The sequence below is a fragment of the Petromyzon marinus genome, chromosome 25 (genome assembly GCF_048934315.1).
Source record: "Petromyzon marinus isolate PM22_M1 ecotype Great Lakes invasive population chromosome 25, UKy_Petmar_22M1.pri1.0, whole genome shotgun sequence".
NCBI lineage: Eukaryota > Metazoa > Chordata > Hyperoartia > Petromyzontiformes > Petromyzontidae > Petromyzon > Petromyzon marinus.
Genome location: NC_133691.1, coordinates 5,020,505 through 5,037,685, shown reverse-complemented (window position 1 = coordinate 5,037,685; position 17,181 = coordinate 5,020,505). Strand labels below are relative to the sequence as shown.

Genomic DNA, 17,181 nt, shown 5'->3' with positions numbered 1-17,181 from the left:
GGTGACAACAGATTTCATCGGGATAATGAAGGGGCGGATCAAATAAATTTCATACATTTAGTATTGTGCCTCTGAAAAAACAAATATAACATGAATATATAACACCGCTCCCCTGGTCATTGTCTTAATAAACTTCACGCCTAGACACCTCCACCCATGCTGGGGACTCGAGCCGAGACTGCCCGCTTATTCCGATCTGTACTCAACCACCATTACGGTGCAGAGTTCTCATTTCTTGCTACTTTCCTCGCACCATCTCACTCGGGAAACTCCCTCCAAACGCGTCGTTCACCCAAATAACTGTGGACTAAACTAAAGGAACGGGGTCAACTTTGTGCGCGTTCTGCTTTGCGTCACGGGGCCCTTTTGGGGGCAAGTGTGAGAGGAAGAAGAAGAAAAAAACTATAATTATAACATTCCAGCCTGTTGAGATGGAGTGCCGAGACAAGAATGCTTAGCACTTAAATTGCACGGGAGTGCTTGGCTAACATTTCGTGTCGTTTGTGTTCAATGCAGAGGCTCTTACCACGTTGTACCACATGTCATACTTGACTTGATGGCCATCTTGGTTGGTGAGAAATAAATCTGTAACGAACAGAAACACATTGACACAATTAGCCACCTCACCTAAAACGTGTGGAGTCGTGCAAATGCTGTTTGCAAACAAGATGGCCACACACGGCAACCGAGGACAATTCATTCAAATGTTTTCACAATTCTAAACATTGTTTACGGTTCATAATGCAGGTCGTTTTGGGTTAGATCGCGTAAATATATAAATGTGTAGTTAAACCCGCCACCGCCCGACACGGCCAACTAGTAAAGGTTTGTCACGAACAAATCGTACCAATTCGTGACTATAAGAGCGCACCGGTGTGTTGGAGAGCAAAGCCACAACATTCGCTCTCCAACACACCGGTGTGGCTGGACTAGTAACGCGTTGCCACGTTCTGTTTACGTGACAAATCTTACTAATTGGCTGTGTCGGGTGGTGGTGGGTTTACCGACACATTTATATTTTTACGCGATTCAGCCCAACAAAAACTGTATTATGGATGATATTGGCCGCAAAAGCCTACGTTGTTAAAACATTATTTACGATTACAATATTTCGAGTGGAAGTATTTGCGGATGAAGGAAGTTTTTATTTATTAAGATAGAAACAGGCACTGAAAAGTGTGACCCAAAGCGAGGTGCTTCTATCCGTGTTACTGTCAAAAATATAAACAAAAAATGGTCTCTATGCACTTTTCATGATGAAGACAACTTAAAAGCAGTGCAGTTGATTGTTTGCAGGCTCGTAATTTACAAATCAATGGCCAAATGTGGAAAGGTTTCCAGAAGGGTGCACGAGATTTTTCTTCCTTAACCATTACCCAGGGACGGAAGAGCTTAACAGAACTGTGGAAATTATTCTTAGCCAAAATGTTTCATCAGAATGCATTACTTTTGCACAATGCAGGTCACAGTGTAACTGAAATCCTGGAATAGAACGAAATCTATATTATTCTACGGGAGAAAATCGAATCAATAACACAATTTAATTTAACAAAAAAATTAACTCGCAAAGGCGCCTTTTGTAGCCAGCACCAATGATCAACACTTGAGCTGCAACACCTTTCACCACCACATCGGTTAATATTTAATGATCTTGCTGCATCTCCAATTAAAGCACACTGATGCTTCAAACTGAGGCATCTTGTAACTGGAGCTGCAGACCTTAGTCACAGTCGCTAAGCAGCTGTAATTGCTGGCAGTGAGGCTGCAAGTGCACATTTAAGTAATTACACAAAACGCATAAAATGAATAAACATTCGTCCCTCGATGGGTGAAAGGCAAAAATTGCGGTGCTCATCCCTGACAAGAAGCAGGGCAAGACCACGTGGTCAGGCACGGTGCTTCACAAACATCCCTGACAAGAAGCAGGGCAAGACCACGTGGTCAGGCACGGTGCTTCACAAACATCCCTGACAACAAGCAGGGCAAGACCACGTGGTCAGGCACGGTGCTTCACAAACATCCCTGACAAGAAGCAGGGCAAGACCACGTGGTCAGGCACGGTGCTTCACAAACATCCCTGACAAGAAGCAGGGCAAGACCACGTGGTCAGGCACGGTGCTTCACAAACATCCCTGACAACAAGCAGGGCAAGACCACGTGGTCAGGCACGGTGCTTCACAAACATCCCTGACAACAAGCAGGGCAAGACCACGTGGTCAGGCACGGTGCTTCACAAACATCCCTGACAACAAGCAGGGCAAGACCACGTGGTCAGGCACGGTGCTTCACAAACATCCCTGACAACAAACAGGGCAAGACCACGTGGTCAGGCACGGTGCTTCACAAACATCCCTGACAACAAGCAGGGCAAGACCACGTGGTCAGGCACGGTGCTTCACAAACATCCCTGACAACAAGCAGGGCAAGACCACGTGGTCAGGCACGGTGCTTCACAAACATCCCTGACAACAAGCAGGGCAAGACCACGTGGTCAGGCACGGTGCTTCACAAACAACCCTGACAACAAGCAGGGCAAGACCACGTGGTCAGGCACGGTGCTTCACAAACATCCCTGACAACAAGCAGGGCAAGACCACGTGGTCAGGCACGGTGCTTCACAAACATCCCTGACAACAAGCAGGGCAAGACCACGTGGTCAGGCACGGTGCTTCACAAACAACCCTGACAACAAGCAGGGCAAGACCACGTGGTCAGGCACGGTGCTTCACAAACATCCCTGACAACAAGCAGGGCAAGACCACGTGGTCAGGCACGGTGCTTCACAAACAACCCTGACAACAAGCAGGGCAAGACCACGTGGTCAGGCACGGTGCTTCACAAACATCCCTGACAACAAGCAGGGTAAGACCACGTGGTCAGGCACGGTGCTTCAAAAACAGGCCCAGCATGCGCGCCCGCGAAAAACTCAAATCAGCTGATTCTGGTCTACTCATCGGTCCAAATACGAGACTGTGATGATGTTGTTGTTGTTCTATGAGAGACGAAGCCTTCTGCAGCCAGACTCTGCGATTGTGGAATCCCCTTCCTCGGTACAATTAGGGATTCCGAGTGCGCGTCACTTTTTGAAATCATGTCTTAAAAACTCACCTATTTGTACAGCAGGCTTTCTCTGTACCTTAAGATTTTAAAAAATGCTGTTGTCTGATTGGATTACTCTGAAAATATCATTATAATTCGCTTTTAGCATTGTTCTTCATATTATTGGAATTTCGAGAGTAGCCATTGAAACTGTTATTACCGTTTTTCTATTTTGCTTAGACTTCATCTATATTCGTGAGTGAAGTTTAAATTTACATACAACGTTTAAATACTTTAATATGGAAGAGGCTGAATAAAATCGTTATTATCTGGGTGCCACGCGGTCACGAGCAAACACTCCTGGCACCTCCGATCAGCGCGGTCGGCTACGTACGGTTGGGAAAGAAGTTCGGCACACGATCGTACGTACACACACACACACACGCGCACAGAGGCAACTCTCGCAGGCATAGACGTGCCCCGGCGGTTTTCCTGCGAGCCCTCGGAGACGTGACCCCACGCGAGCGCGGTCACCGTCCTTAGTGAAGCGCATGTCGACGAATCGACGCGGGTGTTGGTCCGTGCGACAGTTGAAACGGATTGTATTATGGTTGGGGGGGGGTGGGTGGAAAGGGAGCTAAGTGGGCGGTGAAGAGACGAACAAAGGCCGGCACGGCAGTGCAGGTTTGCTTTTAAATTAAAACGTTTTGCAATCACTTCGTGCAGAGCATCTCTAAATGATTAAATACACCCAACGGGCCAGAAGCCAATCAATCCGGGTCAAAAACAAGGCAACTCAACCAAAGGCAGCACGTTCTAAGTTTGATTGAAAATACGCAATTGTGCCAGCAGTTCTGTCGAGACTTAACATACTGCTCCAGAGGAAGGCAGCACGACAACTAGGGGCCCTTGCCCATCCTAATTTTAGACAATTTGCATTCACTAACAAAGCTTCAGCAAACAATTGTTTCAAGGTGCGACTCGAGAGCGCAAGGCTTAAGCAGTTCCTGCAAAATATAAAGGCCCATGGTCACAGAGGGCTTCGTGAATAGTATCAATGTAGAATTTAACAGGGAGCAAGAGCAGCGTTTTAAGAACTGGAGTAATATCTAGTGAACTGTGCGTGCTGAGTCGGCACTCTGACAACGAAATTGAGCATTACTGTTGTATAAGCGAGAAGTAAAAAGCACAAACTAACATCTCGGCATATTTATCAGATGGAATAGATCTGAATGTCAAAAATAAACGATTCAAATGGTAAAATAGGCCTCTGTGGGTATCCAAACACGATTGTGGATGCAGTCATTCCCACGTTTTCGTAGTATTGGAGTTAACACGTGACTATAAAAAAGGATTTAAATCTTGGGGGGATTTAGCTAAGTGTATTTGGAGCAGACAAATATCACCTCTGTTTTATTGGAATTTATTCTAAGATAAATTATAGCCACCCACGACTGCATTTCACTCAGGAACTGAGATAGCAGGGAGCCTCTCATCTCCGGTTTGGTATGAAAGTAACAATCCATGGGGGGTATCATCTGCATAACAGCGAAAACCCCAAATTTATATTTGTTAATCCTTCATCCGAGGGGGACACGTAGGCATGAAACAGCTTGGGGCCAAGGGCTGAATCTTGTGGAATACTCCACGAACTCACGACCCACGGAGACAAATTTTACATCGATGCACTGAAAATGAAAAGCAACGAACGGGGGAACACTTACATGTTTTACACGGCCCCACTTTGGGTCAGCTAGCTGCTTAAATTCACTGCAGTGGGGCACGGTAAAACCGTCAGTTTTTATGTATCGGTGCGTTCAAACAGTGACGGTCGTGCACGTGATCGATAATGCTCGCGTGTGAAGGGAGGCAAACTCCCCGAGGGTCCCCACGGTAAACTTCTCCTAAGCACTATCGATTGCAGAACGTGTGTACGTTGAACTTCGTCTGCGCCGTACGTAGCCAACCGTGCTAATCGGAGGTGCGGGGAGAATGCCTTCTTGTGGGAGTGCAACGTCTTCAGAACAAAACGCCGTATTCATCCATTTCGAAAAGTTGCACTCATGCTTCTGAGAAAATGTTGAAGAAAACTGTCACGGTGAGAATGCAATAAAAAAGCCCAGGCTTTGGATAACGCCAATGTTGGTTACACTGCCAGATGAAGGTAGAATGCTTTCAAGGCCAGAACTATGAGTGTGTTGTTCTTCAGGACTAGATCTCATACTGGTGAGATACTCTCCAGGAAACACCTATCAATAACTGCAACTTAAAAAACCCATTCAACAACAAGGATATTGATTTTACACGGAACTGGACAGTTGTAATATCTGCGGCTTAAACTCATAACTTTTCCCTCTTTTACACAAAACTAAACCTAGTTGCACTCAAGCTCAAACTATAACTGGCTGTGAACCCGTCGGACAAGATGCTGCTGTGATGTAATGGTCTGCACACTTGAGCCGACTTCGCCGGTTTAATTTCCCGGCGTGGCAGTTGACACAATGGGAAAGTTTCCTAAGATCCCCTGGCCTCTGTCCAGTGTTGTAAATATAGGCCTTTTTCCAAAAATTAATATTAAAAATAATTCTGCCATTTTTTATAATAATAACAACAATAATCGATAAAATAAATAAATACCCTCAAACCCACTACGTCCCACAAGCACCAAGCATCTGGAGGTCGTAAAAGGCCATTAAATAATACACTCCAGGGCAAAGGGAGGTTAACGACTATCTGCAAAATCTCTAGATTGCCAAAGGACAATTCACAAACAAATATCCATAATCACAGGCACAGACACAGAGCACAGGGCAAACGGACATTATAACTGATATATATTTTTTTACGGAAAAAGTTGAAGCTTGGCTATAAGAATAAGTCGACATGATAGACTGCAGTCTATATTAGTGGCTTTATTATTACTTATATTATTTCACCCTTATTCAACTCATATATTGTTTCTTATTGTATATTTCTATCTATGTAACTTCACCAAGAGAACCAAGGAATGTGAATTCTGGCAGTCAAGAAAGTGAGGGCTTGGTTATATCTCCAGCCTCGGGATATCTCTGACCTCGAGAATAAAAAGCACGGATCCCTGGATGCAGACAGGGAGCAAGAGTTAATAAAACCCTTGAAATACCGGAGGTAACATCTAATGGTACATTACAAATCTTGGTTAAACATAAACCAAATAATAATCACAAGAGATTAGACATGGGGTAATTCATTAGAGGTTCAAGAAAATAGGTCAACCACACAAGACCAGATAATATGTATTCCATGAAATCAGAGCCTCCCCGGCCGCCTTTGTCTTCCAACAATTTGACACAAACACATGGTAGCCATAAATACGTATGAAAGGTGCGTTCTCTCCCTCAGCGGACACGGCGAAGAGAGAGATTGGGAGTGCAAACAAACATCAATTTGATGTAAAGCAGCCGCCCGGGGTCACCAAGAGAAGAGGGGAGGGGGGCAATCAGGCGCGGCCGCGGGGGGGAGCATGACGGAGTAAGCATCTGTTTTTTTTTCTCTCGCAAGAGACGCGCAGAGGGGAGATTTCTCAGATATAAACAGCAACACGACACACACAATTCAGCTCGACAAGGGGACAGCTCCACATTTGAAGCTCGGCAAGAGACAGCAGCTCGGAAGAGGACAGCGAGCCAGCTCCGGGGCATGGCCTCGAGACATGAGCAATGGGTGCTGTGTCTCGCAGAGAAGAGGGGCGAGGTGATGTTAGGTGCTGAGTTCGGCACGGACCGACAGAGTATCGCCGGAAGTTTATTCTACATTCATCCTGATGTTTTGAGTCGCTTGCGGAATCGAGGATTGCGATAAGCTGTATCGTACTAAGCTATCAGAGTTGTGTAAGAGTTGTGCAAATACAATTTTCAAGTTTTGAGAGCGAGTGATCCAGCCAGCGACGAGCAGCTCACAGCAAGAGCCCTCCTGGAAGAAGGGTGAAGAGCTGCACGCGCAATGGAGCGTCGCCAGAGAGAGAGAGACGGAGCAAGAGAGAGCGCCACCAGTGCCACCAAGCAAGGGTGACAGCTGCCAGCGGACGAGCGTTGTGCCGACTCGGCTCATCCAGCAGGGGAAAGAGCCTGACCAGCCGCCCGTGAGCAAGAGTGTCGGCGCCAGCGAGCGCGCCGTGGGTTTGACCCACTCGCACACCGACCGGCACCGGCTGGGAACCAAGACAAGAGTGAGGAACTGCAGCCAGCGGACGAGCTGCGGGTGCTATCTGACGATGGATCATCGCGCACCAACGGCGAGCATCATGCCGACTCTTCCACCCAGCTGTGGACAGAAACTGTGGCCGCCCCCGAGCAAGAGAGAGAACGAAGCCGTTTGTACGACCCTCCCCCACACTCACACCCTCACGACGCATCGCCCGGCGTCTGCTTTACGCAAAGAATTGAACAAGTGGCAAAGAAGACGCACAACACGCATATCGGGACAAATAAGATTGTTCCAAAAAGTTATCTTTGTGTTTCAAGAAGGGTTGCTATTCCAAGGTGGTGCGTTAAATATCAACTGATCGTGAAGAACATTGCTGCCCATTGAGTTACGTGGATACGGTCACTTAGAAGTATTTTAGTCGTTCGTTTTTTTCTTCCTCTTTTTTTAATTGCATGACATTACAAATGAATTAATTGATAACTACTCTTGCCTTCGGGACATGTTTCTTTATTGCCCTTCGTATGAATATCGTTGCATGAATTTATAATGACTTTTCCTCTCGCCGTGTATGCTCGCTTACTCTGAGGAATAATCGATTGTACTGTTACCCAGTTAACAAACGTGATCATTGAGGGTTAAATGTATGGATCAATCAGGGGAACATCTTCAGGAGTACTGTGTTGACAATTCCAAGCATAAGAGTTTGCATATTAGAGTGTTAAGGTTTTGTTTAGAAATTTAAATTGCTTAACACACAAGTGTTTGAGTGTTTCTTTCCTCAGTTCATGCATAATAATCTTAATCATAAGAACTGCATCCTGCGATGAGATTTTAATTTCGAAACCTGACATAAACACACTAATACATAATCAGTAAATGTTAAATCGAGAATAATTGTATTATACCGATTGATAATACAACCCTAGACAATGAAGCAAAGTTTAATCTAGCATAACCTCATACAATTAATTGTGTGATCCCGATTGATAATACTGCCCTCGTCAGCGAGGCGGGGCCTAATTATCATAACTGCGTACATCAGCAAAATCGCACACATTCGCATTAATTAATGAGAGTATCTTGCTAATTAGCATAATTTATGCACATAATTACATAAATTAACATAATTTCGGATAATTACACGCTTTTTGCAAATTTCATTTAAATTGTATCATTTTCATCAAATTTGAAATACCCGGCATATACAACACCAGCCAGCAGTATACTAGTTACACCACACAGTTAGGTGATCGGCAGATCGCATTCGGTGGGGGTAGAGGATGCGTTATACCCACCTCTTCAAAACACTTGGCCAGCGTGAAAGAGTACACCAAAATACCCTCTATGGAGGGGCTGTATAGAACTCCCCCCTCGAGTGGAGGCCCATCTACAGCAGCAAGCACTTGCAGGGCTGCACCTTAATCTTTTTGTATCCATCCCAACCCTGCATGCCATTATTCGGCCAGACACAGACGTTGTGCTGAGCATCATCGGGCGTCATTGCTGGTGGGGAGGCTACAGAGCAGCGATGGTGGCATAATGACATTTTAATGATATTATTAGTCATATGGCAGACTCTGAAGCTTGCGCAGTGCTAGTTTCCATGGGACTGACGGTGCTCTACATCTGTCACTAACATGCGTGGACAAGTTAGCTGGGGAAATGATTCTTACATGTTGGCACAAGGCACTTCCCTTTCCAAGGCTGACCGTTTATTTGGTCTGAGTAAGGCTTTTTGAAAGATTCTGAAATGTTGAAATGAACAAATTATTAATAAGTGTGAAACGACAGACTTCAAGAAGTACGGGCCTTTGCAAGTTGTTGACATGTGAACCAGATGGTGATGAAAAAGCCTGATTGATGATGATGACGACAATGTATTCGGATGAACATGGATGACTGGCGGGGCCAGGATATTTATAAACTCTGATGAATGATGAGAATTTTTTTCATGATAATGAAGACAGACGACCGCAGAATGACGATGATAAATGAGGAATAAATGACAGCGGTGGTGGCGATGATAAAGATCACGGTGATGAAACATGGAGCGACTGGTGTATGTTACATAATACTGCTGTGTTAATTGCCATATCGCGAGCATAATAACTGTCCAATGACGAGAACAATTGTTCTCGAATGTACTAAAGCTGAGGAAAAAACAAAGTGTGTCCATTGCTTTATCTCCGTTTACCCCGTGTTGTTGTTCGCAAGAGTGGGTTCATTGTGCATCAGTCATGGCCAATACTGGCCCAATTTAAAATTCACAATCAATTACACAATTGCAAGAAATTAAATTGGGGTAAAGATAAAGTGTTGAGGAAGTCAAGAACTTTTAACATAGCTATTTCTGTGACCAGTCACAAGCTAATCACTCAGCCATTTCAATGCTAAATTACATGCTAATTCCTTTGTCAAGGCGCTTTGTTTCCTCTCACACAGCTTAAAGGTCGTGATCTGAACGTGGCTCTTTCACTCCAGCGCTGTCCTACCAGACAGTCTCGTCCCTTCACCTGATGAAGGCCGCTTGTGTTGTGGCCGAAACGTCGTGAGAATATTATTGTGTTATTTTATTTTATCAATTTATTATTTTATTCTCATTCTACGTGACTTTACCGAAAGAACCAAAGAAGAAGTCAAGAAATGTTAAAAGGACTGCTGTGCAAATGGAACGAGGAGAATATTGCACGTATTATTAAATGCAAACAGCTGCTGTTCGCGACAGAGCAAAGTTCTTCATAATCAAGCAGCCCACTGGACGGCAGCGGCGTGGAGCTGTGCGGCAACCCCCTCCTCCCTACGTGACTCCCGCACTGCCGCTTGGCAATCAAGGCGCTAAACTCGAGGTGGGAGCCGTTGATGGAAGCAAGAAGGGAACCGAGGAATAGTCACGAAAGATGTCACCCAACAACAAGCAGTTATAACACTCACGAGGGGATAGGATCACCAATCATGGGTCACAGTTTTTTTTTAGTTTTGGCACAAACATCGTGCCGAAGTGGGAGTCGATGTACACAAAACCCTCACGCCATTCGCTTTACAGACAATAATTGACGCTTATGATGATTACGCTAGTGAACAATGCACGATGGTGGTAAGCAAGACACAGAGATTGCAGATGTTTCATGATTACGGACAATATTAAATCGACAGCGATGATAAATGGAAAAAAAATGATTTTTAATTTCTTCAAATACGGTCACACTAATGAACAAAAAAAAATCAAACTTTCACAGTGAACAGCCAAGTCACACTCAGCAATCCTGAAACTTTTAAATATTTAAGAACGGACCACGATCGATACTTGGCCCTTGACAAACATAGAGACGTGGCTTCAAGGGAGCCTTGGGAATACACCTCAGAGGGTTTCTTGGCACCACGTTTTGAGGAGCGGCAATTACTTTTCTTTGCATACCTGCGGTGAAGTCTCGGTTTAGGTCCAAGAAGGCATGAGAGTGTGGATTGGCAAAGCGCCCGCTGCTTTGGAGAGCATCCACGCAGTTCACCAATCTGGACGCGCACAACACGGCAACAACAAGAGGAAGCATTTGCGGGAGTTTATGAAAAATAAATTCCAACCAAACTAACTTTCAATTGGGACACCACACAGTCCGTTGCATGAGGCCAACTCCAAGTGTGTTCGACTGGAAGTTGTGATGCATAACAAAGCAGTTAGCGCGATGCGCTACAAACCAAATGAACCGATTCCAATTCTTGTTCATGGCCAACACCAAAGACGATTCTCTGAACCGGTCCAGGGTCTCCCATAGGTTGACTTGGCCTAAAATGAGCACCTGGTGTGATGTGTACGCGTCGCCACCGGGGAGACAAAGGCCTTTCAGGCATGGTGCTGGCCATACACCGCCTCGTGTACTGTGCTGGCCTTCATAGGTGCTCACTCTGGCACTTGCCTCAAAAGTTTGTTTCGACTGTAGGTGTCTTTGCTGAGGAGCAGTGTGGGAAGCGGTTTGTGCATTGCGCTGCAACATTAGCGGGCGAGCGATATCTTAACGGGTCCAAAGTCAACTGTCTTAAATGAGTACTGATGCAGCGCGTAAACAGCAGCATTCCAGAGGCATCGGTGTTTTGGCATTGCACTGGCCACAGCACCCATAACATGACTTTATAAAGGCAGTGGTTCACTCACTGTGCTATAATCCCAGTCACCTCGGTTTGATTCGGCACCACCGTGCATATTATTTGACAAATGATATCTGATCATGGACTGGGCCCTCCCCTGTGAACTCAACCAATATTAAACAAAAAAAACTGGGAGTCGTGTTTAAACATCAAGACAAGGAAGGCAAAGGGAGACACCCACGTTGCTGTCTACACCCACTCCTTTTCCATATCTATAACATGTAAATAAACATTGCCCGTAGCACACAATTGAAGATTGTAACCACTCTAATTCAGAATAAATAAACAGTATCACAATGGCGTACCATGCACGAATCATGGACAGCTTTCCTAAGCTTTATGCGGCTTGGGTTTGTGTGATAGAGTATATGCAGCTCACCTATATTAAGACGAAATTTGCTACGCTGCATCGCTTGAATTCGCTCAGAAGCGCGCTACGCGGACCGAAGTTGGGACAAGTAATTATGTACCGTGCACGCTACTCGGTTACGCACTTTGTGTGCACACGCCGACCACCCCCTTTTTTTGGAACAAATCTAACAGCACAAAGCGATGGGAGCTTGCAATGGAAAGTAGACCCCATTGTGCAAGGTACACAAATGCATGTTTATTTCAATGGGGAAAAAAAAAGTGTTTCTCCGTGCTGCAAAAGAACATTATTATTATAAACCCAGGGTACCATATGAATGCATCCTGTTATCTGAACTAACATTTATTTTTTTGTAAGTGCAGTGTGACAATACGGTCGCAATTATAGGAAAAGTTGCACTCCCATTGTGCTCAGTCTATTTGTTCTAACCACAGAGAATGCTTTGTGTCTAGCTAAAGTTAAATGATACATTGAGTATTATCAAACAGTCCCCGAAGAGAACTCATACTAATATTTATACCAAATTATACAAATTACCATCACAATATGAATGCTTTGGCAATTCTTAAACATAAATGCTTTTTAATAAGGTGCATTTTTTATCTACTTGATATATTTTTGTTAAAAAGTTAATGTTTTTATACTTGCTAATTTCCCCCAATTTTATTCCGATTGTCGAATGTCATCTCATGAGAGAAAAATTAATTACGATAATAATCATCATAATTGATTTTTGTCCAGCGCCGTATTTCAGAGGCGATGTCACAAGGCCGAGACATGCAGGACTCGCACCAATGTGCCAGACAATCACCAGAAAGAAGAGAAAAGGATTTCCCCAGAATGTTTTTACAAGTGGTCTTTTTTTTCATCCATTCATACGCGCTATGCAAGATTACTGCCTGGCACATGGCAGTGATTATTCGTTCGTCCTCAATCAGCTTGTCCTGGTGAGGGTCTCGATGGCAGTGATTGTCTGAGCTGGAATTTAGCAAAGTCAGGTCAACACCAACTTTCAATTTTTTTTTTCCTCGTAGTTATTTCTGACTGGGTCGAGACAATAAACTTGCGGCACTTGAAAAACAAGTTTAATAATGCTGGGTGGCAATCGAGTTGAACCCAGCATCTCAGAGGCACCGGTTGAGCTACCCCAAGCACCTAGTTTTATACAAACTGTTTTAACATGGATACTTTTAAGTCTCGTCTTAAAACAAATTTTCTCACGTCGGTTTATTCTATTTAGCTTCTCCTTCTCTCTTGGACCTTTCATTATCCTTGTTCTAGCAAGGTGCCTTGAAGCATTCATGGAAGGCGTCTTACAAATGAATCTAAATTGTTAATTGTCCTCTATATGCATGGCTAAATCATATTTGGATAGTACAGAACAAAAACATATTTATATAAATCAGATTGGCCCCAATGTTTTATTAACAGTTTAGTAGAACTATACTGTACTTAAATTTGAGTGTTTTTTGAGTCGGTGGTTATAACTTCTGATGGCAAGGCACAGTCCATGCGGATTTGATCTCGTAACTGAAGAATGTACCGTATGTCCATTTATCTCCTTAGTGGGCTCACCTGAGCCTACCATAAAAAACGGTCCTAACAAAATGAATAACTATTGCCATTTAAATTTCAAAAGGTTATCATTCTTGGCCAACGTGGATGAAAAAACATTTCACAAACACTTTCTTCCTTCTGCTAGACCCTGCAGAATGGAGGTGGGCAGGTTACCAAGACAGACATTGGAGTTGGTGACCAAGGGGAAGGTCTACACTCGAGTGCACTTTGGAAATCATGGGTCCAATTTGCAACACATACGGAGGGGAGAAATGTGATACTATTCTGTATTGGCATGTGTATACGGTAAAGGCGCAGCCCTGCAATCGATCGTTTGTGCCGACGCTGGCATTGGCGTGTGTGTAGAGTTAAAATGTGGCCCTTGTGAGTGTCGATAATGCGAGTGCTTTATTTTGCATCTCGAGGTGCACGCCAGCTGTGCAATACAAATAATGTCCCATATTCTTACTGCCAGTTCTTCATCACAACGCAGGGCGATCTCAAACAGGCTCCTTTTATCTTAACCTTGTTAGACGCACCTAGTTGGAGTGCCACAATTACTGGCGAAACGTCGTACTCAGATTGTAAATGGTGTGGCTTGGTTCTCAAACACACCGGTGTGCTGTACTAGTAACGAATTTGCATTTTCTGTTTACGTGACCAACCTTACTAATTGGCTGTGTCAGGTGGTGGCGGGTTTAATGACACATTTATATTTTTATGCGATCTAACCCAAAAAAACCTGTATTATGGATATTGGTCACAAAAGCCTCCGTGTTAAACTCACTTGTCATCTTTTTTTTCCATTTTAGTTGTCAATGTCCATTTTTCTGATCCACACATCATAGCAGGTTATAAGCACTCAAATTAATTGTATTCGTTACATGGACGCTCCTGTTTTAGACAGTTGCACGGCTATTTTACAACAGAGATCCGTGGTGCATCAGTACAGCAACAACAAAATAAGCCAATTAATATTGCACAGAACGGGTACAGGGTCCTTAAGGAATATTGCACAATGCTTCAATGTTCCTCTGGAGGCACAGTGGTGTTTTGCTTTTCATAACCAATATCAGCATTCTAAAGCACTCCATCCTACTGTCGTTTGCCTCTTTATTGTATACCTGGTCCGCCTTCAATATATATTCTTCAGAAATCTACACAAATAATGTATGCTAAACTATTACTATTTTACCAAGTAAGGCCCACTGAGCTGTATAGCTCTTCTTCAGCGAAGTGGCTTATCGTTTGGAAATGTATAGCAGGCAAATACTTTAAACGCGTTTTTTCTAAACGTGGAGAGAAAAACGAGAGGACCCGGAGAAAAAAATTCACGTGACCACAGGGAGAACATGCCAACTCTAAATATACAGCAGGCGTCAGGGCTGGGCTCAAACCCATGACCTCCTGTATACTAGTCGAGGTAGTAAACATCTCGCCGACTCTCGTGCACATGTGCCAGGAGGCTAATTGGTCTGTAATTCTTGAAATCAGTTCCATCTGTGTTTTTCAAGATAGGAATCAGTTTAGACATAATTCCACGTGCGAGGCGTTTGATGGACGAAGTGTCCTGATGATGGCCACGTGTCTCACGATACTGAATATCATACTACTAGCTTTTTTGCCCATCCAAGGACGGGTGTATATTGCAGTAAATCTGAAATATTCAATAGAAAAATTTCTCAGCTCATGATTATTAATGAGGGGTTGCCCCATGTGGAGTGACGTCACCCGCTAATGGTTATTGGGGAGGGGTGCGACATGTGGAGTGACATCACCTGCTCATGATTATTAATGAGGGGTGCGGCACGTGGAGTGACATCACCTGCTCATGATTATTAATGAGGGGAGGGGTGCGGCATGTGGAGTGACATCACCTGCTCATGATTATTAATGAGGGGTGCGGCACGTGGAGTGACATCACCTGCTCATGATTATTAATGAGGGGAGGGGTGCGGATTGTGGAGTGTGCGACCTTCTTGTGCGTTCGTGTAAATTTCCACGCGGGCATGAAAATTAATGAAGGGGGGGGGGCTCATTGCAGCGACGTCCCGCACGGATGTAGCACTGTGCTGCATATATAAATTTTTTTACTGTCACTTTCTGTAAAGAAGCGTCATATTTGAGCGACTTTGCGTAATAAGAGAATAGGTTTTCCCCTTTTTTCCGGCAACAAAACAGGTGTTGAGATGTTTCAACACCAAACTGAAACCTTTAACAAGGAATCATGTCTGCATGAACCACAATACTTGTGGTCAGAATGCAAACAAAAAACATACTCTGATAATATATGCATTAAATCTTGACTTAAAGCTTTCGTGACTGCAGGAATTCATATTTTTGGGGTTTTTCGGTAAAGCCACGTAGATAGAAAAATAAAAATAATAATTACAATATCACGACGTTACGATCGCAACACAAGCAATCGTCATCAGGTGAAAACAATCTAGTGGGAGAGCTGCTGAGGCAGGAAAAATTATACATATATTTTTCACCTGATGACGATTGCTTGTGTTGCGATCGAAACGTCGTGATATTTTTTTTCTATCTACGTGGCTTTACTGAAAGACCCGAACAATACCTGTTTTGTTGCCAGAAGAAAAGGGGAAACCCTATTTGCGTAATAAATTATTTAATTCAGCTTGACCTTCCTCTGCGTTAGTATAAAAATCCACCCACTCATGAATATTAATGAGGGGGTGGGCTTCATGTGAAATGACGTCACGCAGGGGTGGGCCTCTTGGAGTGACGTCACACGCGGGACATTCTTGGCTCATTATTATATCACGTGCATGTTCCCTTCCATTCAAACGAAAGTGCATAAATCCATAAAATCTACGTACATGTTGTGCAATTGTCATTTGTTATTGATATTCACATATTCGACCTATTCACATATCATCGTATGCCTCAGTTCCCAGTGGGTTGGATATGCAACGTTGTAGTGTACCTGTAAAACACCAAGCCCCTCTCGGCCAGAAATGCCCTGACACGTGCCAGGCCAATCTGATGCCAGAAAAGGCTCTATGCACTGGACTGCGACTGCTGCTGAACATTATGCTGCTGGTGGTGCTGTCAGTGCGTGCTGCTGCAACACAAGCAACTCGATGTCAAGCAGTTTGTAAAGAGTTGGAAAACGGTGACCATTACAGCTGCACTCACTGGTAACATGCAGACGACTAATGCACGCTTTGCCTTTTGTGGTCTTCAGAGACAGGGTGGAAGGAGTGCCACTATGGCAACAATGGATGATGAAGTCACAAATGGCAGTCACACCCGAATACAGGCGAAATATAAATTCTAATCAAGCCTGCGGGAACCCCAATTCGAAACTGTAAAACACCATGATTGACTCTGCTCAGAGTTGCATTTACTTTGTTGTATTTATTAGCTAAAGCCAAAAGCAGCAATAGGGAAATCGTCAAACTCACTTCATGCATGTCTAGGATTCAACACCATCTGGCTATTAATACAAATATATCTATGCCATGTCCTTCATGCGAACACATTAGACACCCATCTGTTCGTGAAATGTTACTTTTAAAACATGAAGCGTTCAGACCCTGTTTGTAATAGATGTTTTTTTAAAGCATTGCCTGATAATGACAATGCTAGAAAAGTATATTTCGTCCATGTTTCTACACCACTGCTGACAAAATGTGAAAATAGTATTAAGAATCGGTGCATGTTCAACTTGGAAAGTAACGTAGCTGCCCTAGTTTATATAATTGACAAATTGCAGCTCTTTATTAAGCCACTGGTTGATAATAATAATGGAGACCTCCCCATGCCGTGACGCTTGGTGGAGTGGTTTCACCATACCTGCCCTTCTTTACGAGGGAGGGGTTTCGGACTGCTTTCCGTCAGATATCACTCCCCGCTGATGTTAA

At 44.0% G+C, this 17,181-nt stretch overlaps 1 protein-coding gene across 1 annotated transcript in view; it reads right to left on the bottom strand.

Annotated features, from left to right (window-relative positions):
* ITFG1 (integrin alpha FG-GAP repeat containing 1) overlaps positions 1 to 17,181 on the bottom strand; it is a 188,230-nt gene that overhangs the window by 148,513 nt on the left and 22,536 nt on the right. Inside the window, exons 6-7 of the mRNA XM_032960639.2 lie at positions 10,640 to 10,734; positions 527 to 585 (exon numbers count right to left, since the gene is read on the bottom strand). Coding sequence (XP_032816530.1) covers positions 527 to 585; positions 10,640 to 10,734 — 154 coding nt within the window. The remainder of the gene's footprint in view (positions 1 to 526; positions 586 to 10,639; positions 10,735 to 17,181) is intronic.